This window comes from Triturus cristatus, chromosome 2_2 (genome assembly GCF_964204655.1).
Source record: "Triturus cristatus chromosome 2_2, aTriCri1.1, whole genome shotgun sequence".
Classification (NCBI taxonomy): Eukaryota; Metazoa; Chordata; class Amphibia; order Caudata; family Salamandridae; genus Triturus; species Triturus cristatus.
In genome coordinates this window covers 942,071,322-942,098,602 of record NC_140582.1, presented here as the reverse complement: position 1 = coordinate 942,098,602, position 27,281 = coordinate 942,071,322, and the positions used below count along the sequence as shown (strand labels likewise).

General features: G+C 40.5%; 1 protein-coding gene across 1 annotated transcript in view; it reads left to right on the top strand.

The window, feature by feature from the left end:
* Nucleotides 1-25,828, top strand: part of LOC146862978 (uncharacterized) — an 81,799-nt gene extending 55,971 nt beyond the window's left edge. The window contains exon 3 of the mRNA XM_085643134.1: nt 25,795-25,828. Coding sequence (XP_085499260.1) covers nt 25,795-25,828 — 34 coding nt within the window. The remainder of the gene's footprint in view (nt 1-25,794) is intronic.
* The last annotated feature ends 1,453 nt before the right edge of the window (nt 25,829-27,281 follow it).

The following is a 27,281-nucleotide window of genomic DNA, read 5'->3' as shown; positions in this document are numbered from 1 at the left end:
GACTCTGTATAGGTACTGACTTATAAGTACCAAAAACTCTCAATGAACACAACAGCTCTTTTTAGAGCCACTCAAGAACAAAACACTTAAGATTGATGTTTATCTCCCAAAAATGTAAGTTTTTTTTCCTTGGAGTCGCGCACCCAACGCGCTAGGAACCGCGCACCCTACACAAGAGATATTGTGCACCCGACGCGTTAGGATGCGTGACTCCTAATTTTACCGTTAAAAAAAGAAATAGCCCCTATCACTAATTTTTATTATCCCCGGGGACCCCATCCCCCGGGGCTTATAAAAAACGTTGGGGACTGTGGGGGGAGCCCCAAGGCCCCCACGGTCCCACCCGACTCCCCGCGTCCTTCAGGAGCCGGCATTGCTTTTCCACATGGGGAGCTGCTGACATGCAGCTCCCCATGTGGAAAAGCAATATGGTTTGGATTTTGAAAGAGAGAGCAGGTGTCCCTGCTCTCTCTTTCAAAATCCAAACAAAGTTTGTTATGGGAGGGCGGGAGACTCCCGCCCTCTCACAGCAAACAACAGTGTCCTGGGGGTGGGCACCCCAGGACACTGTAGGAGCTGGCACTAGGGGGAGGCGGTCCTCAGGGCCCTCGAAGGCTCCAGGAGGGGGACCACGCAGCCCCCCTCCCTCAATAAATAAAGCCCTGGGGTGGTGATCCCCGGGGATGGGGGGCCCGTTCAGCCCCCCCACCCTATTTATTTTCTAGCCCCGGGGGGTAGCGGTCCCCAGAGTTGGGGGGCGCCCTTGGGCCCCCCATTAATTTTTTATGAATTTTGCCCCAGGATTTGCCCCCCCGGGGGCTAATTATTAAGGAAGCGCGAAAGCCCGCTCTGTGTTTTTTTTTTTTACGGCCGGATCCGCGCACCCTGCGCGCATTTTGCCATTTAAAAAAAAAAAAAAAAAAAAGTGGCCCTGGGAGTCGTTCTGGGACCCCCCAAGCAACTCTAGAGGGTCAGAGTATTTCTACCCTGCCCCCTTTATATCTTTCACACACTTATTTCCCTTACTTCTTCAGCCTCGCTACTACCGAGGCACAAAAAGGCTGCCAACAGTTCCTGCTTTTGAATGTTGACAGACACTTGACAGCCAATTAGCATTTAGCGCGTGATCGGGAGGGTGCGCGCACGGTTCGCAGAGGGTGCGCTCAGGGTGCGCATAGGGTGCGCGGATCCTCCGAGGCCATAGATATATATGTACTTTTAACTCTAATTTTCTCAGGAACTACTGAACGGATATACACCATTTAAGTAAAAGACATGAGTCTGAACTGAGGACTACATTTTTGCCAAATTTGGTATAATTCCGTTCAGCAGTTCGGGCTGTAGCTGCGTCTAAAGGTCCTATGGGAAAATGCATGGGGAAAACGCATTTTGGGACCCCCCTTTTTTCTCAGCCCCGCTTGACAAATCACCCCAAAAGTTTCAGGATAGGAGCAGACCGGAGCTGGCCAAAAGTTTGGAAAATTTTGCAATTCGTCAACTGGTGCCAGACTTATTGGGAATAGAATGTTGCGGATTTCCTATGGAAAATAGGTCCTAACTATAACTACCTACTGGCGACCGCCAGTAGGTAATATATATATATATAGTTTGGACCTAGTTTTCATAGGAAACTCGTTTTTTGTTTTCGCAATAACTTTGGCGCCGGTTGACAAATCTTTGCGAAATTTTTAAAGCTTATGGCCCATTACGGTCAGCTCCTATCTTGAACGTTTCAGGGTGATTCGGCAAGCGGGGGCTGAGAAAAAAGGGGGTCCTAAAATGTGTTTTCTTTATGTTATTTCCACAGGAAAATTTAGACATGGCTACAGCCCAAACTGCTGAGCAGAATTATACCAAATTTGGCAAAAAGGTTGTGCTTGGTTAAAAAAGCGGCCTTTTTTTTTTAAATGGTGTAAATCCGTTCAGTAGTTGCTAAGAAAATCAAAAACTAAAAGTTTCGATATCTATGGCTGCGGTGGATCCACGCACCCTGCTGATCACGAGCTGCATTCTAATTGGCTGTCAACACTTCAAACCAGGAAGTGTTGGCAGCCAACTTGTGCCTCGGTACAACTGAGGCACAAGAAAAGAGAAAAAGAAATGCGCAAAACAAGAAAAGGGGGCAGAGTAGAAACACCCTGACCCCCTAGGGCCAAAAAAATCATTTATGTTTTTTTAAACAGGCCGAATTCGTGCTGGGTGCATGAATCCAGGCGAGAAAATAAAAAAAAACGAAGCGCGGGCTCCCGCGCTTTGTTATTATGTAGCCTGCGGGTGGGCCATGTCCCGGGGGCAAGTGAAAATGTAATAGCGGGGGCCCAGGGAGGCCCCCGCAGATCGGGGGCTTTTCATAAATATTTGCGGGGGCTCACAGCCCCCCCCCCACAGCCCCAGGGACCGCCACACCCCGGCCCCCAAGCCTTGTCATTGCAAACTCTGCTTTGCTTCATTGAAGCAAGAACAGGGAAACCTGCTCTCGCTTCAATGAAGCAAAGCAGAATTGCTTTTCCATAAGGGGAGCTGCATGTGAGCAGCTCCCCTTGTGGAAAAGCAATGCCGGCTCCTGCAGGATGTGGGGAGTCGGCAGGACCGTAGGGGGATTGGGGAACCCCCACGGTCCCCAACGGATTGGGCCGGCCGCAAGGGATGGGGCCCCTGGGCCAGAAGTGGCCCAGGAGGGGGGCCACGCAGCCGCCCTCCCCTACAAACTTTTTTAAAAAGGCATGCCGGCCCGAGGGATGGAGTCCCCGGGGCCATAATAAGCCTGAGAAGGGGGGCCACACGGCCCCCTTCCCGTTAACATTCTTTTTTTTTTTTTTAAATGTGGGTCAGGCCCTGGGGGATGGGGTCCCCAGGGCACCAAAAAGTAAAAAGAAGGTGGGGCACACAGCCCCCTTCCAAAAAAAACAACAAATTTGATTGTGCCGGAGGCCCCGCTCCCTCCCAGTAACACTCTGCAGACGCGCCATGTTGCGCGTTTTAAGTTGGGGAATTAATTCTCCTTCAATACTGGGGGTCCCTGGGGGCCAACTAGCCCATCAGGTACTTCCAGTAAGCGCCACAGGGCTGCGTTGTAGAGAGGTGGTCCAGGCCATGCCCCTTTTTACACCTCTCTGCAACGCAGCTCTGTGGCGCTTACTGGAGGTACTTGGTGGGCTAGTTGGACCCCAGGGACCCTCAGAATTCAAGGGGACTTTATCCCCCAACGTAATGAGCGCCAAGGGGTGCGTTTGCACAGTGGTGAAGGGTGGGGCGGGGCCTGAGGTAACATGTGTGCAAACACGCCCTGTGGTGTGTTTTAAGTTGGGGAATTAATTCCCCTTCAATCCTGAGGGCGCCTGGGGGCCACTTAGCCCACCAGGTATCTCCAGTAAGCACCACAGGCCTGCGTTGCAGAGTGGTGGTCCAGGCCACGCCCCTTTTATACACCTCTCTGCAACGCAGCTCTGTGGCACTTATTGGAGGTACCTCATGTGCTAGTTTTTAAAAAATTTAAATGGGAGGGGGGCCGCGTGGGTTCCCCACCCGTGGCCGATTCCGGACCCCATCCCCAGCGCATGGCCAAACATATTCTTTTTTTATAGGAAGGGAGGCTGCATGGCCCCCCCTCCTAAGGCCTCTATTGGTCCTGGTGACCCAATCCCCTGGGGCCCACCTTTATTTATTATAATTTTTTGGGGGGAGGGGGTGGAATGGCCCCCCGTCCTGGGCCACTTCAGACCCCGGAGACCCCATCCCCCAGGTCCTGGGCTCTCCTTTAAAAATAAAAAATAGACTGGGGAGGGGGGCTGCATGGCCCCCCTCCCAGGCCACTTCTAGCCCTGGGGGCCCCATCTCCCGGGGCTGGCCCTCTCCTTTGGGGACCGTGGGGGGAGCCCCAATGCCCCTGCGGTCCCTGCCGGCTCCCCGCATCCTGCGGGAGGCGGCATTGCTTTTCCACATGGGGAGCTGCTGACATGCAGCTCCCCGTATGGCAAAGCAATGTGGTTTGGATTTTGAAAGTGAGAGCAGGCCTTCTCACCGTTGCTTTGCCCCAGTAGAGAGGCCCTGTGAATGAAGGGGACCCGGGTCCCTTCACCCGGCCCTGTGGCTGGGGAGCAGCAACAGTCTCCACGGCCGGCACCAAGATTTGCCCTCGACAGAGTTAGTCATGCAGAAGGGGTGCAGGCCTGAATGTGATTTGCATGTGCCGGCCGGACCTCCTGAAGCCGCGGCCCTCCTCCTCGCGAGGAGCGCACAGTTCCTTTTGTGTGGATTTACGGGCTGAGGCTTCAATGATCCCCCACACATTTGCATCTAAATAGCGACATCAAGCGATTTGCGTGCCGCACACCAGTGAGCCCCCAGACGTCAGGCCTGAGTTAGTCAGATAGCCATAGCCCAGCTGTCCCGGCCCCACATCGTACCGAAGCATTCAGTGACCTTAAAGGGGTAGTACTCACACTACAGTTGGGGCTGGGCTTCCTTTCACTTTTGACAAATTGCTTGAAAGAAATGTTCGTTTTATACCTCATGACTTGCCACAGCTCTTTCTGAAGCAAGGGCTACCTCTTTTCCAAATTTGGTGTAATTCCGTACAACCGTATCTTAAGTTTCCTATAGAAAATAACATGGAGAAAACAGTTTTGGGACCCCCCTTTTTTCTCAGCCCCCGCTTGGCGAATCACCCCAAAACTTTCAAGATAGGAGCTGACCAGAGTGGGCTATGAGTTTTGAGAATTTCGCGTAGATTCGTCAACCGACGCCAAAGTTATTGGGGAAAAAAAAAATTAGTTTCCTATGGAAACTAGGCTCCGCCCACATATATAATGTTTTTTTTCCTTTAATATCTCAAAAACTACTGCACGGATTTATATCATTTAAAATAAAGGATGCTTTCTGAAGCAAGCACTACCTTTTTGCCAAATTTGGTGTAATTCCATTCAGCAGTTCCAGCTGTAGCAGTGTCTAAACTTTCCTATGGGAAATGCATTTTCGGCCACTTTTTTTTTTATTTCACAGGAACTACTGAACGGATTTACACCATTTAACAAAAAAGGCTCTTTCTGAACCAAGGGCTACCTTTTTGCCAAATTTGGTGTAATTCCGTTCAGCAGTTCGGGCTGTAGCTGTGTCTACAATTTCCTATAAAAAATAGGATGGAGAAAACATGTTTTGGGAACCCCCTTTTTTCTCGGCCCCCGCTTGGCGAATCACCCCGAAACGTTCAAGATAGGAGCTGACTGGAGCAGGCCATTAGTTTTAAAAGTTTCGTGAAGATTCGTCAACCGGCGCCAAAGTTATTGGGAAAAAAATAATTAGTTTCCTATGGAAACTAGGCTCCGCCCACATATATAATGGTTTTTTTCCTTTAATATCTCAAAAACTACTGCACGGATTTATATCATTTAAAATAAAGGATGCTTTCTGAAGCAAGCACTACCTTTTTGCCAAATTTGGTGTAATTCCATTCAGCAGTTCAAGCTGTAGCAGTGTCTAAACTTTCCTATGGGAAATGCATTTTCGGCCACTTTTTTTTTTATTTCACAGGAACTACTGAACGGATTTACACCATTTAACAAAAAAGGCTCTTTCTGAACCAAGGGCTACCTTTTTGCCAAATTTGGTGTAATTCCGTTCAGCAGTTCGGGCTGTAGCTGTGTCTACAATTTCCTATAAAAAATAGGATGGAGAAAACATGTTTTGGGAACCCCCTTTTTTCTCGGCCCCCGCTTGGCGAATCACCCCGAAACGTTCAAGATAGGAGCTGACTGGAGCAGGCCATTAGTTTTAAAAGTTTCGTGAAGATTCGTCAACCGGCGCCAAAGTTATTGGGAAAACAAAAAATGAGTTTTCTATGGAAACTAGGTCCTAACTATAACTACCTACTGGCAACTGCCAGTAGGTAAGATATATATATATATATATATATATATATATATATATATATATATATATATATATATATATATATATATATATATTTTCAGGAATTGCCCTCCATAATCCAACATGTTTCAGCATATTCACCCTTGGTCACGGACAGAGGGCAGTCGTTAGATGAGTGCATGCTGGCAAATTTAAATACTTTTAGTCACGTGACTGTATGGAACTGCTTCTCCCATAAAGCACCATGTTCATCAGGTAAGTGCTACATTTCATGAGATTATTCGAAAAGTTCAAAAAAGTTCTTACAACCCACGATGCTTTTGATTTGTATGGCATCCAAATGGAAATAACAGTCACGGGCTGAAATGTAGCACTTACCTGATGAACATGGTGCTTTATGGGAGAAGCAGTTCCATACAGTCACGTGACTAAAAGTATTTAAATTTGCCAGCATGCACGCATCTAACGACTGCCCTCTGTCCGTGACCAAGACTGAATATGCTGAAACATGTTGGATTATGGAGGGCTTGAATATGGCAATTCCTGAAAATACATACGTTCCTTTCTAGAAGTGGACCTCACTCGTGTGTCTTTGGTGAAATTACCGGGCTGCTCCGAGCCAGCATGAGGCCGCCCTGAAGGGTTAAGGGCTCCCTAATCGGAGGTTTCTCGCTGGTATATATATATATATATATATATATATATATATATTCACTGAAAAAACCATAGGTTTCACACACGTTATAGTTAGGAATTAGCATTTAAAAAACCTTGCAAAGTCACTGAAAAAACCATAGGTTTCACACATGTTATAGTTAGCTGGACATTTTACTGATAAAAAACCAATGAAATTCCCCCGTTATAGTTAGTGCAGGCAACTATAACTCACGCGACCGCAATCCTCTGCTGATGCTAATACTGTATTTAGACACTTATTTGCCCATGTCTTCTTCCATTAATTTTTAGCTATACATATATTACAAATATTTTTTTTTCATAAAGACACATATGTCATCAGCAGAAGATTGCGGTCGCGTGAGTTATAGTTGCCTGCACTAACTATAACGGGGGAATTTCATTGGTTTTTTATCAGTAAAATTTCCGCTAACTATAACATGTGTGAAACCTATGGTTTTTTCAGTGAATATATATATATATATATATATATATATATATATATATATATATATATATATATATATATATTACCTACTGGCAGTCGCCAGTAAAATGTCCAGCTAACTATAACATGTGTGAAACCTATGGTTTTTTCAGTGAATTTGCAAGGTTTTTTAAATGCTAATTCCTAACTATAACGTGTGTGAAACCTATGGTTTTTTCAGTGAATTTGTACGTTTTTTTAAATGCTAAGTTACTTTACGCCATTCGTGGCGTTGCGCGCCCAGTTAACGCAGTTCGTTCCGTGCGCGCAGGCACAGTGCGCCCACTTTACGCAGTTAGTGCCGTGCACACACGGTGGTCACGCGTGCCCACATTATGCGGGATGGGCCATGTACGCACGATGCGCTTCGCGCACCATACGCACATGGGGGACATATTATGCGCATCTTTTTGAAATGTATTCTTTGTTAATTTTATTGTTGTTATATGCCATGCACAAATGGTGCCCTTCGGGCACCATTTGCACACGGGGTGGCACCGTGCGCACATGGGGGACATATTATGCGCATCTTTTTGAAATGTATTCTTTGTTAATTTGATATGTGTAATATGCCATGCACAAATGGTGGGGAGAATGTGGATAATTTTCTTTTTTTTATAATTTTTACCGTACGCGTACGGTAAGCGTAATCGGCGAATTTCCGAAAAAAAAGAATTTTTTTTTTTGGGCTTGAGGGTTGTTTGGGGACCCCTATATCAATGCTGGGTGGTTAGGATGTGACAAAACTGCCTCTTTAGCCATTTTTTGGCTTCGTTTTTGCTGCCCAACTCAGAGAGCGAGAGAGAAAATGGCGGCCGCCGCTTCCTGGTTTCGACCGATTCGAATGTTTACTAAGATCTAAGAGCCAATCAGAATCGCGCTCGCGCACGCCACCGTACGCGTACGGTAAGCGCACCGTAAGCGCACCGTAAGCTGGCTCAGATATATATATTGATTTAAAGGCTATTTTCTCAATCTACTGAACAGATTTACACCAAACCTACAAAAGGCACTTCCTTGACCTGAGGACTAGCTCTCTGCCAAATTTCAAGTAATTCTGTTCAGTCGTTCGGGCTGTAGCTGTGTCTAAAGGTCCTATGGAAAAATGCATGGTAAAAACGCGTTTTGGGACCCCCCTTTTATCTCAGCCCCCGCTTGACGAATCCCCCCGAGACTTTCAGGGTAGGAGCGGAGCGTAGCGCCCCACCTATTTTAAAAAATTTGCGAGGATTCGTCGACCGGCGCCAAAGTTATTCAAAATAGAATGTTGCGGATTTCCTATGGAAACAGGGTCCTAACTATAACTACCTACTGGCGACCGCCAGTAGGTAATATATATATATATATATATATATATAACTATAACTACCTACTGGCAACTGCCAGTAGGTAATATATATATATATATATATATATATATATATATATCACCAACACAAGTCCACCAGCCGTTGCACCTCAGCATCACGGGTGCTGCTCAGCGCTTGGAGGACGCGCAAATCAATTCCAAAACCCAGGTTTCTCACTTCCCAGGAACCTCTTTCAATAGAGCGCACTCAAAGCCATCAGCGTTAAGTAAGCAATTTTCCATTTATTTTCGTCTCAACTGCTTGCAAGTAGACAAACGCGTTTCGGCGAGACCGCCTTCGTCAGTGTCTATTCAACAGTTACATAATGAGTTTTTTTAAATAAAGTTTTCATACAATTCATGAAAATAGAAAATAACGTTTTTAAATAAACATAGAAGAAGGTACAGTGGTGCAGACATCGGTATCATTACTGCAGCGGCCATCTTTGAACAATCATTACATTACATTCATGTTATGAGTTCATTGCTTGGATATACTTGTATATATCACTTATTTACATTTCATGTGATTACTATTCATCCATTTTGAATTTCTATTCTAGCCCTCCACTGTACCTTCTTCTATGTTTATTTAAAAACATTATTTTCTATTTTCATGAATTGTATGAAAACTTTATTTAAAAAAACTCATTATGTAACTGTTGAATAGACACTGACGAAGGCGGTCTCGCCGAAACGCGTTTGTCTACTTGCAAGCAGTTGAGACGAAAATAAATGGAAAATTGCTTACTTAACGCTGATGGCTTTGAGTGCGCTCTATTGAAAGAGGTTCCTGGGAAGTGAGAAACCTGGGTTTTGGAATATATATATATATATATATATATATATATTACCTACTGGCGGTCGCCAGTAGGTAGTTATAGTTAGGACCGTGTTTCCATAGGAAATCTCAAAATTCTATTTTGAATAACTTTGGCGCCGGTTGACGAATCCACGTGAAATTTTCAAAACTAATGGGGCGCTCCGCTCAGCTCCTACCCTGAAAGTTTCGGGGTGATTCGTCAAGCGGGGGCCGAGAAAAAAGGGGGGTCCCAAAACGCGTTTTCCCCATGCATTTTTCCATAGGGACTTTAGTCGCAGCTACAGCCCGAACGGCTGAACAGAATTATGTGAAATTTGGCAGAGAGGTAGCCATAAGGTCCATGAAGTGCCTTTTGCAGGTTTGGTGTAAATCTGTTCAGTATTTCCTGAGAAATTAGCATTTAAATCAATATATATATCTGTAAGCGCGCAGCGTGCGCGCACTGAGCAAGTCCTGTGCGCGCACCCTGCCGTGCGCGAGCGCACTTCTGATTGGTTGTTAGATGTCAGTAAACATTCGAATCGGTGGAAATCAGGAAGCGGCGGCCGTCATTTTGTCTCTCGCATAAAGAGGGGGTGATAAACAAAGGGGGAGAACGTGAAAAGGGGGCAGAGTGGGGAGATATTGACCAACTAGGCATTGTAAGGGGGTCACAGTAGGACCTTGTAGGGCAAAAAAAAAGATTTATATTTTGAAAATAATAAAAATTCACAATTAAGTAAAAAGATATAAGGTGGCTCTAAAAAGAGCCCTTGTGTTTATTGTGTGTTTTTTGGTACCTACAAGTAAGTACCGATGCAGAGTCTAAAGTTCAAGAGGAAGACTCTGTTGCCTTCATCAGTGAAGTGTACACCATCTCCTCTATAAATGTCTTGCATGTTGTAACGCAAGTTGTTGTGGTATATAGAACCCATACCATAGTCTCTGAGGAAAGCAGAAATAGATTTGTTGACGTGCTTCCTTGCTTTGTCAATCTGCAGACAAAATTGGTTGGACCAGTTCCACTTTTGCCTTTGGCATATGTTAGAATATACAAAGGCAGTTTGTGGAAAAAGCGACATCAATTGCACAAAGGTGTCCTTAATAAGCATTTCCAGACCTACCCCAGTTAAAGTGCCTAGGTCGTTACCACCACAGTGCACAATAATAAGGTTAGGCTGTGGGAGATGTAGAAAGGTTTTCACCAAAGGCATTAATTGGTGCCACTTTAACCCTCTCTGACCAATCCATTTAATGTCTACATTTGGCAAAGCAAGGTGTCTCACCATACCTCTTTTTTCTGCAAATTTTTCACTCCAGAAGACATAGCTGTGACCTACAATCCACACAGTGAACATCTTCCAAGGAGATCTGGATGCTCTCAGGAGGTGTCTTTCAGTAGAAAGTCAATATGAAATGAAAGACAGTAGAAAAATGGGGGCCCACATAGTTTTTTTAATAAAAAGTACTCATTGGCTGTTTCAAACCATTCTACACTAAAAACAAGGCTGTATGTTTAAATTTTAAAAAGCATGTTTTGTATTGGTTCAGAAAAATGTGTTACCAAAGAACATTACTATGGATTTGCTGTTAGGTTTCAAAAGTCAAGCACTCTTGCTCTTTGGATATGAAACATTGTTTGCTGAACTTCTGACCTCTCTCCTCACAGCAGTGTTCCATGACCTCTTGCTATGGTAGCAGGCAGGAGACAAGTTGGGGGAAGGGTACATTTGGAAAGGGGTTGAAGTTTTCAACCAATAGAAATGTGTGATTTCATTTGAAAAAAAGTGGGAAGCACTGAGATTTGAAATTAACATGTATATGTGTGAAAAAAGAGAGGGAAACATTGCCATTTACTGGTTCTGGCGAGAGGAGAGAGGTGTGGAGCTCTGATATTCTGACTCTGATAGTCTGCTGTTTGAGTGGTACATTTCTTTCTCAACTAACTATTTTAAAAGGTGAGTTATGAGTTTGAGAGGGGATGTATGTGGTGATTTTTGAGATAAATATTAGAATTGTGAATCTTCTTCAAAAGTTATGTTTTACATTTTGAGGTTTGCGAGATATTTAACTGTTTTGAACTTGTAAGATATTATGGAGTATGTTTTCACAATAAGTTAATGTGTACTGGTAAGAATGAGGAATACTGTTTTGTGCCTACCATCAAACCATGAGTCTGTGTGCAGAGAAGAATTGTTGACAGAGATTTAATTTGCGTTGCTGTTGAAAAGTAAGACTTGCAGTTGAAAGGAAAGGACAGCTGGTTTTTAATTGTGATGGTTAGGATTTAGCAGAAATCACTTTGAAAGAAAAGAGAGGAAAATGGCAGCACATTTGAAATTAGCATTAGTTCTGTAAGAATTGCAGACCCAGGAAAGGGGCAGCCTGTGTTTTGTGCCTACCAACACAGCATGAGTCTGTGTGCATATAGGAATTGTTGTCTGAGATTTAATTTGTGAAGTTGTTGTTCTGTAAGGATTGTAGACCCAGGAAAGGGGCAGCCTGTGTTTTGTGCCTACCAACACAGCATGAGTCTGTGTGCATATAGGAATTGTGGCCAGAGATATATTTTGTGTTGCAGTTGTTCTGTAAAACATGCACTTGCAGGAAAGGGACAGCTTGTTTTCTTCAAATGTGGTGGTTAGCAGTCAACAGAAATCACTTAATCTGAAATGAGAGGCAAAAGCTAAAACATTTGAAACCAATAGGGTAGATTTTCCATTCAAAATAGCAAAGGCACAGGTAGTTGCCATATGTTCAAAACTGAAAATAACCCTTAGCACACATGCACTGTTACATACATCCCAGCAGTCTTCATGCAGTTTTGGAAGTCTCTTTGCTCATCTGTCTTGTACCAGACAATACACAGTCTCAAGAAACACACTCTTGGCACACACGCAGCAGCTTCTCTCACACTCCCATGTGTAGTACTCAGGTCTGTGTGGTGTTTCAGATAGCACTGTGTAACGCAAACACATTCAACGTCATCAAGGCACATTTCGTTTGCTCTAGTGTAGTCACTCACCCAGATTGCACATGCTCATGGTATGATGTAGCTGTTAGGACATGTGGTCTTTTCTGCCTCTGTGATCTAGAAGGAAAATGTGTCAGGCTGTAACAGTAATTATCACTTGTTCTACCACAGTAGTAAATGTGCTTTGAAATTGCAAATCAAATTCTGTTTTCTGCTTAGACGCACACTATGAGGCTGTGTGCGCACAGGAATTGTGGCCAGAGATGTAATTTGTGTTGCAGTTGTTCTGTAAAACATGCACTTGCAGGAAAGGGACAGCTTGTTTTCTTCAAATGTGGTGGTTAGCACTCAGCAGAAATCACTTAATCGCAAATGAGAGGCAAAAGCTAAAACATTTGAAACCAACAGGGTAGATTTCCCTTTCAAAATAGCAAAGGCACAGGTAGTTGCCATATGTTCAAAACTGAAAATAACCCTTAGCACACATGCACTGTTACATACATTCCAGCAGTCTTCATACAGTTTTGGAAGTCTCTTTGCTCATCTGTCTTGCACCAGACAATACACAGTCTCCAGAAACACACTCTTGGCACACACGCAGCAGCTTCTCCAACACTCCCATGTGTAGTACTCAGGTCTGTGTGGTGTTTCAGATAGCACCGTGTAACGCAAACACATTCAACGTCACCAAGGCTCATTTTCTTTGATCTAGTCTAATCACTCACCCTGTAACACATGGTCATGGTCTCAAGGAGCTGTTAGCACATGTGCTGTTTTCTGCCTCTGTAAATGATAAGGAAAATGTGTCAGGCTGTAACAGTAATTTGGTACTATTCAGGAACACTGTTTTGTTCCAAAAAACATAGCATGAGTCTGTGTGTATACAGGAATTGTGGGCAGAGATTTAATTTGTGAAGTTGTTGTTCTGAAAGAAATGCAGTCCCAGGAAAGGGGCAGCCTGTGTTATGTGCCTAAAATGACGATATGAGTCTGTGTGCACACAGGAATTGTGGGCAGAGATTTAATTTATGAAGTTGTTGTTCAGTAAGAATTGCAGTCCCAGGAAAGGGGCAGCCTGTGTTATGTGCCTAAAATGATGGCATGAGTCTGTGTGCGCACAGGAATTGTGGGCAGAGATTTAATTTGTGAAGTTGTTGTTCAGTAAGAATTGCAGTCCCAGGAAAGGGGCAGCCTGTGTTATGTGCCTAAAATGATGGCATGAGTCTGTGTGCGCACAGGAATTGTGGGCAGAGATTTAATTTGTGAAGTTGTTGTTCAGTAAGAATTGCAGTCCCAGGAAAGGGGCAGCCTGTTGTCTTTACACAAATTATCCCTTAGCACACATGCAATGTTACATACATCCCTGCAGTCTTCATGCAGTTCTGGAAGTCTCCTTGCTCATCTCTCTTGCAGCTGACAATACATAGTCTCCAGAAACACACTCTTGGCACACACGCAGCAGCTTCTCCAACACTCTCATGTGTAGCACTCAGCTCTGTGTGATGTTTCAGATAGCATTGTGTAATGCAAACACATTCAACGTCACCAAGGCCTCATTTTCTTTGATCTAGTCTAATCACTCACCCTGTAACACATGGTCATGGTCTCAAGGAGCTGTTAGGACATGTGCTGTTTTCTGCCTCTGTAAATGATAAGGGAAATGTGTCAGGCTGTAACAGTAATTTGGTACTATTCAGGAACACTGTTTTGTTCCAAAAAACATAGCATTAGTCTGTGTGTATACAGGAATTGTGGGCAGAGATTTAATTTGTGAAGTTGTTGTTCTGAAAGAAATGCAGTCCCAGGAAAGGGGCAGCCTGTGTTATGTGCCTAAAATGACGATATGAGTCTGTGTGCACACAGGAATTGTGGGCAGAGATTTAATTTATGAAGTTGTTGTTCAGTAAGAATTGCAGTCCCAGGAAAGGGGCAGCCTGTGTTATGTTCCTAAAATGATGGCATGAGTCTGTGTGTGCACAGGAATTGTGGGCAGAGATTTAATTTGTGAAGTTGTTGTTCAGTAAGAATTGCAGTCCCAGGAAAGGGGCAGCCTGTGTTATGTTCCTAAAATGATGGCATGAGTCTGTGTGCGCACAGGAATTGTGGGCAGAGATTAAATTTGTGAAGTTGTTGTTCAGTAAGAATTGCAGTCCCAGGAAAGGGGCAGCCTGTTGTCTTTACACAAATTATCCCTTAGCACACATGCACTGTTACATACATCCCTGCAGTCTTCATGCAGTTCTGGAAGTCTCCTTGCTCATCTCTCTTGCAGCTGACAATACATAGTCTGCAGAAACACACTCTTGGCACACATGCAGCAGCTTCTCCAACACTCCCATGCGTAGTACTTAGCTCTGTGTGATGTTTCAGAAAGCAGTGTATAACGCAAACACATAAAAACATCATCAAGGCCTCATTTTCTTTGCTCTACTCTAAACACTCACCCAGGTTGCAGATGCTTATGGTATGAAGTAGCTGTTAGGAAATGTGCTCTTTTCTGTCTCTGTAAACTATAAGGAAAATGTGTCAGGCTGTAACAGCAATTATCAGTTGCTCTACCACAGTAGTAAATGTGCATTTAAATTGCCAATCAAATATTGTTTTCTGCCTAGAATCACACCTTGAGGCTGTGTGCACACAGGAATTGTGGGCAGAGATTTAAAGTATGTTGCAGTTGTTCTGAAAGACTTGCAGTTGCAGGAAAGGGGCAGCTTGTTTTTTTTCAACTGTGGTGGTTAGCACTCTGCACAAATTAGTAAATTACAAATGAGAGGCAAATGGTAAAATATTTGAAATTAATGAAAAGCTTAAAAAATATTATAATGAATTATAATTACAAAAAAGATTTTTTTTTAAGTTTCTTGCAGGTATTGCTGAGCAACAGTGTAAACATTAAAAAATGCCTTTAAGGACAAGAAAGAGGAAAGAAAAGCAACAACAAGTATATCTGGACAAAACTGGGAAAAAAAAATAGGAGGAGAAGCATGTGATGGAAAAAAGAAAAACTCTACTGGTAAGAAAACTAAAGTCTTCTTTAAAAATATCTTCAAAAAAAAAGAAAATGACAAAAATAAATGTAAAACAAACAGTGTTTTATGTACAAAGCAACAACAGAGTCAACAGCAAAAAACAAAAGCTAATGTACAATCAGAAGAATGTAAAACTGATTTAACACGAAAATTAGATTTTAAAAACATTCGTCGAAAAATGTTTCAGAGAAGAGTGATGTTAAATTTGCTAAAGGATGTGAAAAAATATAAGAAAAAATCAAAATTTATTAAGAAATTTTTTTTTATAGAAAATATTGTAAGTAAGGCTTTGGAAATAAAAAGAAAACTTTTTATTCTAATTTTGAATAGGATGCATAGATTAGATAAATTAGTCAATGCAATGAAGTCACAAAGCAAAAGGAAAAGAGAAGTGAAAAAAAGTAACTTTTGTAAAGTGTTCATGGGAGAATGGAAACACAGTTCAAGTACTGAACCATTTTTTAATGAAGAGAGTTATCTTCAAAGTAATAGTTTGTTGCATGCAGTTGACACCAATGGTAGAGCATATGAAGTTAAGGATGGTTGTGTGATGGAAAAAGAGAAAATGGTCCCAAGAAATGAGGAAGAAGTAATGGCTGCTGAGGCTATAGGGAGACGTCCAAAAGCCCCAGTGTACACTTGGAACTGTAGTAGTATTTGTACTGTGCGTCAGGAATCTATTGATACATTACGTGACTTTCTAAGAGAATATAGTAAAAAGAGTGTAAAACAGAAGATAAAGGTGCTTCAAACACTAGATCCATGCAGAGTGAGAGAGAATACTGGTTTGCAGGGACATTCTCTGGCTTGTCTATCTAGAAAAGTGTGTAAAAGTGTTTTTCATCATTTTAGGATGCTGGCTGTTCATCATACTGAAATGAGAAAGTTTGTGAGAACATTGTATTTTGCTAAAAGTCCAGCAGTAAAGTTAAATGAGTTGAATAATGCTCTGTTCCGTGGATCTGAATCAGATGTAGTGAAGGTTACTGATGAGATTCAGTTTTGTTACTTTGGTCCAGCACAAGAAAGTGCAGAAAAGGACACAGTTAATGAGGAAAATGAGGAACAGAATGTAGAACTCATTATTACTAAAAATTTTGAGGATGAAATGACAAAATTTACTATCATCTCTAATGAAAGACCAAATATTACTTGTATTTGTTGCCGCAGAAGCCATTATAAAATTCAAACAAGGAATGTTGATCTGTATAAAAAAAGTGAAAATGAAGATAATTATAAGTGGAAAGATTTTGCAACATATATATTTCTTGAAAATTGTTTTGAATTGGGTGAAGATCAGCGTATTTGTAAATACTGTTATAACAAGTTAGAAGAAAATAGAATGCCGACCAGAGCTGTACATAATAATTTAGAATTGGATGCTATTCCTGCCGAACTTTCTGATTTAAATACATATGAGTCTATACTCATTCAATGTGTTCATCCGTTCCAGACCACAGTACGTATGGAGCCCAAAACTGGTAAATTACCTCCTTCAGATTTACTGAGAGGTTTAAAAGGAAGAGTGGTGTATTTGCCCTTGGATTTGAAAAAAAATCTGGAAACTATTGATGCAGATACTTTGGAAACTGAACCATTAGTTATTCTGGTTAATGGTGTACCTACAAAGAATAAGAAGATTTGGCAGGAGCTGGTAGATGTACGGAAAGTACAAAGAGCAAATTTATATTTGAAAAGGAATATTAAATGGTATGAATCAATTTATATAGATGAAGAAGAAGAAGATTTACAAGAAGACACAGAAACACCAACTGGTCAAATTGAAAAAGTGGACAAGTCAAAGGAAGAAGAAATTTATGAACATTTTAGCATACATCCTCTTCATTCAAAAGAAGTTATGGGAGACACTATTGATCTGTTTCAGATGAAGAAAGAAAAAGGAACTCCCGTGAGTGTATGGGAGAAGAGCTTGGAAGCTCGATGTTTTCCTCAGCTGTTTCCTACAGGAAAAGGTGGACGATACGATGAACGCCCAGAACAGATTCCAGCCTCTGAGTATCGGACTACAAGACTATATGCTGAAGATTCAAGATTTCGTCAAAGTATTCCTTATTTGTTTCATCTTTTATTTGAAAGCGACTTGTCTGCATTATCTTATGCAGTAAATCACATTTTAAAAAGTGGAGTACATTTACAAAATGTGTCTGCTAAGGATTTTATGGAGAAAGTGCAGCACCGAGATGATCATTTGGAAACACAACTGATCAATCTGATGGCTTATCAGCGTGGGACAAATGAATATTGGTGCCGACGCCAGGGTGAATTAAAATGCATGTTACGGAATTTAGGAACTCCTACATGGTTTGTAACCCTAAGCTGTGCCGAGTACGCTTGGGATGATTTATTGGATTTTCTACGAGAGGCATATTCAAACATTAAAAACATTGAATACAAGACAGCAGGAGAACTGTGCTCATTGGATCCGGTTAATGTTTGCAGATATTTCAATCATAGATTTGAGGCTATGATGTCCTTCATCTGCAATTAAAAAAATCCACCTCTTGGAGAAGTAGTGGATTTCTTTTGGAGAAAAGAGTACCAGGCAAGAGGTGCTCCTCATATTCATATGCTGTTGTGGATCAAGGATGCCCCAAAATTTGGAACAGATGCTGATGAAGCAGTGTTATCTTTCATTGAAGAATATGCAACATGTGCTATACCTAATAGCACAGAAGAGAAAAAGTTAAAAGAACAAGTTTTACGTTTCCAAAGTCATCGGTGTGGAAAATACTGTCGACGGAAGTACAAGACCAAAGATAAATTCTACACAAAGTGTCGATTTGGATTTCCTAGACCTGTTCTTTCAAAAGGAAGAGTCAACAGTTTTATGTCAGCTGTGCGACATACTATAACCAGAAAATCTCCCAAAAATACATACAACCTAAAAAGAAAAGAAGAGTCAAAATGTATAAATGACTTCAACCCAGTCGTTTTATCCATGTGGAATGCTAACATGGATATTCACTATGTGGCAGACAATTCTATTGCTGTTGCTCGGTATGTCACATCTTACATCACTAAATCTGAGAAAACAGAATTGAAGGAAATGTGGGAAGAGATTTCTCACGAGAAGACTGTCAGTAAGAAGCTGTACAGTTTCAGTTTAAAGATGTTATCGCATCGAGAAATTCGATCCTACGAATGCTCAGATAGGTTATCATCTGCAAGTCTTTACTTGAAATCCAGAAGAATAATTTGGGTAAGCTTAGGCCTTGCAGGAATGAGAAATCGGGTACTGAAATCTGTTGGAGAAATTGAATATTTTGCCGAGAATGACCCAGAAAGTACAGATATTTTGAAAACAAACATGTTGGACACATATTACCCAAAAAGAAGTCATCATCTTTAGAACATGTGTCTCTATGAAGTGCTGCAGAACTACATTTTTTCACGGAAAGCCACAGAAGACATCAACAATGGAAAATATAAAGTCATTGGTGAGGATGGATGTTTGGTGAAGCAAACAAAAGGAAGTTTGATAAATCACAGGAAGCTGAGTTGCGACACTACTGACAAAAAGGAATTTTACTACTTGGCTCTTTTACAGCTGTTTAAACCATGGCGTTCAGAGGACGAACTACTGGGAGAATTTCAAAGCTATGAAGATTCTTTTAATGCTAGCAAAGTAAGCATAGAATGCAGTACTTTCACAACTTATGTCCAAATGTTAAATGAAGAAAATGAACAGGAAGCAAAAATTGCAGCTGAAGTAGCTAGAGACAGTTCTCAAGACAGCCAAAGTTCAGGAACACTTAGTCAAGATCCCCTAGGACAACCAATTATAGAAAATGAAGCTGCAGTAGCCATGACTGAAGTAGAAACTGCTATGAATCAAGCACAGGAAGATTCAATCGACTTACTAAATCTGGAACAACAACTGAATGAAGAACAAAAACAAATTTATGAAGAAGTCACAAAACAAATTGATCATGGATTACTACATGAAAAGAAAGAGTGCTCATGCACATCATTTGAACCAATCAGGATGTATGTGAGTGGACAAGCTGGAACTGGTAAAAGTTTCTTAATAAAAGTCATCAGAAGCTACCTACAGCAAAAAACAGCTTCAAATTTGTCTTGTGTGGTAACTGCTCCAACTGGGTTAGCAGCCTATAACATAAAAGGAATTACCTTACATCGCTTGCTAATGTTACCAGTGGAGCATGAGAACAAAATAGAATACCACAAGCTAATTGGAGAAGCATGCTTCGAAGTTTCAAGAGTGTTGAAGAAGATGCAAGTTCTCATTATTGATGAGGTAAGCATGGTTTCAAACTTAATGCTTGCCTTTGTGCATTTAAGAATGCAACAAATTCTTAAGAGAGACTATGACGTGTTATTTGGAGGTAAACACATCCTAGTTTTTAGAGATCTTTTACAGCTCACTCCAGTTAAAGGACAACCAGTGTTTAATACTGTGACACATGAAGACACGAAGAAGTCATTAGGAAGCATTGGTAATGCGAATATTTGGTCGTTCTTTGAGTACAAAGAACTCACTACCAATATGAGACAAGCAAACGACGAAGATTATGCAAGTAATCTGAAAGATATCAGAATTGGACTACTCACAGAAGTTGGCAAAAAAGCATTACAGAGTCGATTGCTACATAATTTATTTCCAAATGAAGAAATAGTTGCAGAGAAAATATACAAGAACATTGCTGAAAAAATACTGTAATCTGCTTAATGCCAACACTACGTGAGTGCTCAATATTCAATGAGGAACTTTTGAAATTGGAAAAGGAAGAGATTAAGAAAATGGAAGCAGAGGACAAAATTCAGCATGAAAGAATTACTTTTACATTAACAGGCAAACTGAAAAATAAATTGGATTCACTAGAGAAGAACATTTCCAAAACAGCTGGATTAGAAAAAAATCTATATGTTTGCATGAATTGTTGAGTGATTTTAAGGAGAAATTTGGATGTAGAAAAAGGTTTAGTGAATGGAGCTATGGGAAGAGTTGTGGGTTTTATTAATTATCAGAAAAAAGAAGGAATTGAATGTCTAAAAATTAAAATTTGATCAGATAGAAGAAGTTAAAGACATTTGTCGTTGTTCAGTTCGTTTCATGCTTGTGAAAGACTTATATGTACGTAGGAAGCAGTTTCCATTTTCTCTAGCATATGCTGTAACTATTCACAAGTCTCAAGGATTGACTATAGATAGTGCTTTTGTAAACATTGGTTCTACTGTGTTCAAAGAAGGTATGGCATATGTTGCTTTGTCACGAGTGAAAACATTATCTGGTTTATTTATGATAGACTTTGATGACTCAAAAGTTAGTGCTGATACAAACTGTGTAAAGGAGTAAAATAGATTAAGAAGAACCTATGCTCCTCATTTAGGTCAGTATCCTGTGATTGAAAAACATGTTGTTTCTCGGAAAAGGAGATTTGAAAATATCTGTAATGTGGATGAACAGAACAACAAAAAAAGGACAGTGATGTGACAGCAAGGAAAAAGAAAAAGGACAGTGTTGAAGAGGTTGTTGGTTGCCATTTTGAATATAGCTCTGGTGTCAACTGCTATGCAAAAGTAGTGCTGAATGTTGTATTTTATCTTGAAAAGTTGCTAGAACAGATAATAGTAAATCACGGAAAAAGATTGTGTTCTCTGCTGAGTCTCCTTTATGAGAAGCTGAGTAATGATAAAACTGAAATAGAAAGTGCTACTGATGTTAGAAATCTTTTAGATGTATGTTGTGGTTCTACACAGTTTAAAGAAAATGTCCAGCAAGATGCACAGGAATTCTTAATATATATTTTGAGTGTACTTGAAGATGAAGGAGTAGAAGTAGAAAACGTATTTGGTGTCTCTTACAAATGGGAACATTGCTGTGAAAACTGTATGAACACATGTAGTAGTAATGTTGATTCAGAAAGGTTCATATTTTTACCATTACCACAAAGTAAATCAGTGACTTTTAGTAAATTAGTTAAAGATGCCAATCACAACATGGAATTTTCTGAATGTAAATCTGACATGTTTTCCACGTTATTTTTACAGAAATATGGTCAGTATGTAATTTTAATGATGCAACGTTGTAGAGCTGATGGTTCAAAATTGGATACTTTAATAAAGAAGTTTACAGGACAACAATTATCAATTTCTGGAAAAACTTTTGTTACAGTTGCAATAATTTTTCATGAAGGACCTACTGTAACTTCTGGACATTACACAGTTTATCTTAAATGTGAAAAAGGCTGGACACTGTGTAATGATTCCCAATTGATTTTCAAGCAACGTTTGCCTTATGATTTACCCAATTCTTATTTAATTTTTCTGAAACCTAAATTTTGAAAACTAAAAACTGCATCTGAAGAAAGCATTTTTTGTAATTTTAAAGGATTATAATTGAAGATATCACTTAAAAAGGATTTTGAAATTACTATTTGGCCTAAAGGAAAAGTAATAAAAACAATTGTGGACTCCTTTGACAGAAATTATTTTGGCATGTGTGCTTTTGCGACAAGGTTTAAAGACGGTTTATCTAGAAAAATTTTATTCATCTAGAAAAGTACTTGTAATATATATGTAATATTTCTAACAAGGTATATTTTAGTGAGGATAGTTTTTGGGCTTTTTTTAAACAATCTTTCAGATTGTTTTTTTTTTGCCCGCTGTTAAATGATGAATACAATTGTTTTCACTATTTTAAGTGAAAATTAAAAAATTCTGAGAACAGCAAAAAAAGGGCAAAAAATTGCTTTGTAAAATATGTAAAAACATGTAATGCTTTTTGTAATGTATGATTGAATATTAATACTTTTTTTCTTGTTTTGCAGAACTAGAAAGAAAAAAAAAAAAAATCTGTTCCCTTGCAAAATACTAAAAAAAAAATTTTTCAAAATAATTTATTTTTTTAAAAAAATAAGTGAAAAATATTTGTATTTCTCAATCCTCCCTTTTCATGCTTCCATTTCTTCACCTCTTTTTGTACATTAAATTTAAAAAAAAAAAAAAAAAACATTTAAAAAACATCCTTGGGTGCGCGCAGGGTGCGCGCACCCAAAAAAAAGAATAAATAAATAAATCCCCCCAAATATTTTTGGGGTTTAGTTTTTAAGTGGTTCTTAAAAGAGCCCTTGAGTTAATGGAGGGAAACAGGAAGAGAAAAACGAAAAAAAAGAAAAAACATCTATGGCCTACTGCACTCATGCGCATCAAATTTTCTCTGAATGAGATCAAGACTGGTCTCACACACAGAAATAAGTCGACCGCAATCAGTGCAGCATGTGGACAACCTCGCAAAACAAGGTGGTCCAAAACGAGGTGTGGAAGAAGGCAAAGGCACCACTGCAGAAGAAGTGCTCGCCTGAGCTGCCGAAGATGTGCTCGGCTGAGCTGCTGCAGATGTCGTCGGTTGAGCAGGTGGAGGGTTTGCTCCAGAAGCTCGACGAAAAGTCACTGGATGATGCATTTTGTCAACATGCCTCAACTTAGTGTGAATGCTAAAAGAATACTTCTTGTTAGGATTCCCACGTGACAAGACTTTTTGACAAAGTACACAAGTAACTTTAGGTGCATTTACCTTTTTTTGTCCCTCTGGAAAAGTGAAAAACTGCCATATAAAGCTGTCTTTCTGCTTCCTGCTCCTCTGCCTCTCAAGAGTGTCCTGGTCACTGTCTGAAGATGGTTGCTGTTCAGCCATTGTCTCTCAACAACAGAATAGCTCCTTCTCCAAAGGAGTGAGAACTAATAATGAGGGGAGTAGGTGTGGTTTGGGAAGAATCTGGAACTGAAAGTACTTCAAACCAATCAAAAGTGATGATTCTTGATCACATGACTTGCCATGAGGGGATTGGGTGTGGTGTTGAAACAATCAGAAACTGAAAGTAATGATAACCAATAAGAAGTGTTGTTTTATTAAGCATATAACCCGAGGTGCGCGCACTGCGCAAGCTCCGAGCGCGCACCTTGTGATTACGCATGCGCGAACGCGTAGGAGCGCATGTGCATACGTCATATGCGCGTACGTAACGCGCATACGTTGAACACGCGTATACGCGAACGTTATTGCGCTTAATTTAAGCGTATGCGGAAGTGAACCGCGTGGAGCGCGTAGGACGCACGCACGCATGCGTACGTACGTACGCATACGTACTGGGTGCGCACTCCCAGCGCGCACTATGACGTATATATGCGTACGTAAATAACGTACGACGGTATTCATAAAAAACTCACGAAATTGTACTAGGAGCGCGCTCAGAGCGCGCACCCCAGGAATTTATATATAAAAAAAAAAGTGGAGAAAAATTAATTGCAAAAATTAAATAAACTTTTCAACTTTATCCTAATTGAAATTTAACAAAAAGAGCAAAAACAAATAAAAGGATACAGATAATGTATAAATGAATACATAGGAATTTTATTTTTATTATAAAAAAAAAAAATATTTAATTAAATAATTCAAAAATTAGCATTTAAAAAACTGTACAAATTCACTGAAAAAACCAAAGGTTTCACACACGTTATAGTTAGGAATTAGCATTTAAAAAACCTTGCAAATTCACTGAAAAAACCATAGGTTTCACACATGTTATAGTTAGCTGGACATTTCTCTCATACAAAACCAATGAAATTCCCCCGTTATAGTTAGTTCAGCTAACTATAACTCGCACGCCCGCAATGCACTGCTGATGACGTCACATATTACATCACTCATGACATGGTCAGTGACATCACTCATGACATCACTGATGACATCTCAAATGACATCACTGAAACTCTTCTCACTAAAACAGACCTTGATAGAAATGTCACAAATATATTAAAAATACCTTCTAACAACAATAACTATTTGCAATAAATAACGTCTGAAAATCTTGCTGCTTAAGCACGTACACCAAAATAATATCTGTCAAAGAAGTCCACAATTGTTACCTTTACCTTTCCATGAGGCCAAATGGTAATTTTAAAATCCTTTTTAAGTGAAATATCCAATGTTAATCCTATAAAATTGAAATAATGGTTTCTTCAGATGCTGAAATTTGTATCTAAAATTTTGGTTTCAGAAAAAATAAGTAACAATTTGGTAAATCATAAGGCAAACAGTGCTTGAAAATCAATTGAGAATCATTATAGAGTGTCCATCCTTTTTCACATTTCAGATAAAGTGTGTAATGACCAGAAGTTATAGAAGGTCCATCATGAAAAATTATTGCAACTGCAACAAAAGTTTTAACTGATATTGATCATTGATTTGCTATAAACTTCTTTAGTAAAGTTTGCAATTTACTTCCATCTGCTCTACAACGTTGTATCATTAAAATTATATACTGTCCATATTTCTTAAAAAATAACGTTGATAACATGTCTGATTTACATTGAGAACATTCCATATTGTGATTAGCATCTTTAACTAATTTACTAAAAGTCACTGATTTACTCTCTGGTAATGTTAAATATATAAACCTTTCAGAATCAACATTACTGCTGCATGTGTTCATACAGTTTTCACAACAATGTTCCCATTTATATGAGACACAAAATATGTTTTCTATTTCGACCCCTTCATCTTCCAGTACCATAAGCATATACATTAAGAATTCCTGTGCATCTTGCCGGACATTTTGAGTAAACTGTGTACATCCTGAACATACATCTAAAAGATTTCTAACATCAGAAGCACTTTCTATTTTAGTTTTATCATTACTCAGCTTCTCATAAAGGAGACTCAGCAGAGAACAGAATCTTTTTTCATGATTTACTATTATCTGCTCTTGCAAAATTTCAAGATAAAATACAACATTCAGCACTACATAGTACTAGAAGTTTGTGTGGTGGAAACGCAAAAGTCAACCCAGCTGTTATTTTTAACTAGGGAAAAAATCTCGTTTTCTGTGAGATGGGTCTCTTGTATTATGAGTACCTGGGCGTCAGAATCACGAAGGTACTGCATGATATTCCACTTTCTTGGACTAGTACGCAGGCCGTTAACATTCCATGAAAGAATTTTCAAATTATCCATGGAAACAATTTCCACTCCCTATCGTCCAAATAATCACCACATAAACAAAAAAAAGATCTATATCGGTCATGCCAGCTTTTACCTCCAGACCTATAACTCTCCATTACCAAAGATAATAAAAATAGGCAAAAAAAGAGGACTTTTTTTTCAATTATTACTAACACCCCCCCCCCACGTGCCCCCCTAAACCACCCACCACCCCATGGGAAACCCTTGCTCTATCTATCTGGAAATACCAGTAGATGGCACTCCTGCTGAGTTCCTGTCCCAACTAACCATCACCTTTTACATTTACATAAGTGAAAGTGAAAAAGAAAAGGAGGGTTGAGAAACAGGTAGGAAAGAGATGGGAGAGAAAAAAAAAAAAATAATAATAATAATAATAATTATTCCAAGAAGAGGAACAGGGCATTGATTATAAAGTATTCTTTTTCTTCCTTAGTTTCTCTCCTTTATCCTTTTCACTTTTTTCCCCTTTCCCCTTCCCTTTTTTTCCTCTTTTTTTTTTTCCTTTCCCCCCTCCTCTCCCCCTCCCCTATTCATTTAACTCTTTCCCACTTTTTTTTTTTTTCCCTTTTTTTTTATTCCTTCCTTTTTATGATATCCTAATTCAGGACGAAGATCTCATTATGTCGCTTCACTAAATAGTCTAGAAATTGTTCTGAGAATTATTCTGAGAATCGACGTCCCTCCCACGTCCCCTCTAATTCTACTCGTGGCATTTATCTAGATCTCTTCCTTCTCTTCCCCATTCCATCCTCTCCTTTCCCAACCCTTTCCCAACCCTCCTCCTCTTCATAAGGAGATCCTACTCTGCTACTCAAGTTGGGCCAGCCTTATCCTTGCTTCTCCCCAAAGAAATTAGAAGTTCATCCGCTGCCTGCACTGACCGAATATTGTGCATTGTATTATTATGCATGACTTTCAGGGCAGCTGGGAAAACTAACTGGGCTACTGCCCCTAGGCTCCTAAAGGCTTCAAGCCTACTCCCAAGTTCCCACTGTTTGTCCAGCGTGGCCCTTGAGAGATCTGATCTGATTTGAAAATTGAAGCCCCTCCCACTCAATGATTTCTGCTTTAGGGCCAAATTCAGGATGGACTCTTTTAGAGTGTAAGTATGGAAATTTACTAATATTTTTCTCGGCTTTGTTCTTTGGGGGTTCCTTCTGAGAGGGTCTCTATGGATACGTTGGATATCCAGAGATAACTCCTCGACCGATTGATCCAGTCTCAGGGATTCCTTTAGTAGTTGGATAATATAGTTCTTAATATTCGACCCCTCACTGCCTTCCGGGATATTAAGAATTCGGAGGTTACTGCGACGGGCATTATTTTCCAAAGACTCCATTCTCTCAGCCAACAACAGGTCTTCTTTTTTGAGTTTGACAATATCCAGTTTAGCTTCGTCCAGATATAAAGACATGCCTGTCACTTTATCCTCTAATCTTTCCGTTCTTGTGGCTAGGCTATCCACTTTACTATCTAAGGACTCACAGACGTTCCGAATTTCGGATTGGATAATCGCCGAAGCCTCAAAGCCTTTCTTGATGTCTGCCGATAGAGAGGAAAACATCGACTGGAGATATGAAGCTAAAAGTGGATCAACCCCATTGCCCGGATTTGTATCGGAGGCCATAGGCCCCTGCACTTCCTTCTCCTGTATCCCTGATGACAGTACCAATGACTCTGTAGCCAGGCCCGTTGAGGGTAACAAAGGAGTTAACAGCTCAGTGGGGTGTATTAGATCTGTTAAATTTTGTAGAGGGGTAGCCGATGAGACGACCATTGAAGGTACCATATGAGATGAAACAAGACTTAAATTTTGTGCTAGGGTATCAGGCAGGGGGGCAGTCGGTAATCCCAGAGACCTAACATTCTGAACTGAAAGAGCTGGAAGGCTATCCATACTAGCCTTTAACCCAACTTCAACCTCAGCCCCGGCTTTGAATCTGTGTGTATTTGCGACCACTCCCTCTGCCGGGAACTGCAAGGTGCTTGATTTAGTAGAAGCAGATCCTGAGAATGGAATAGCTGGGTCTGATACAGTAAGTTCATTATGTTCCAGCGATATCGATGTCATTGCCAAAGAAGTGCCTTCCAA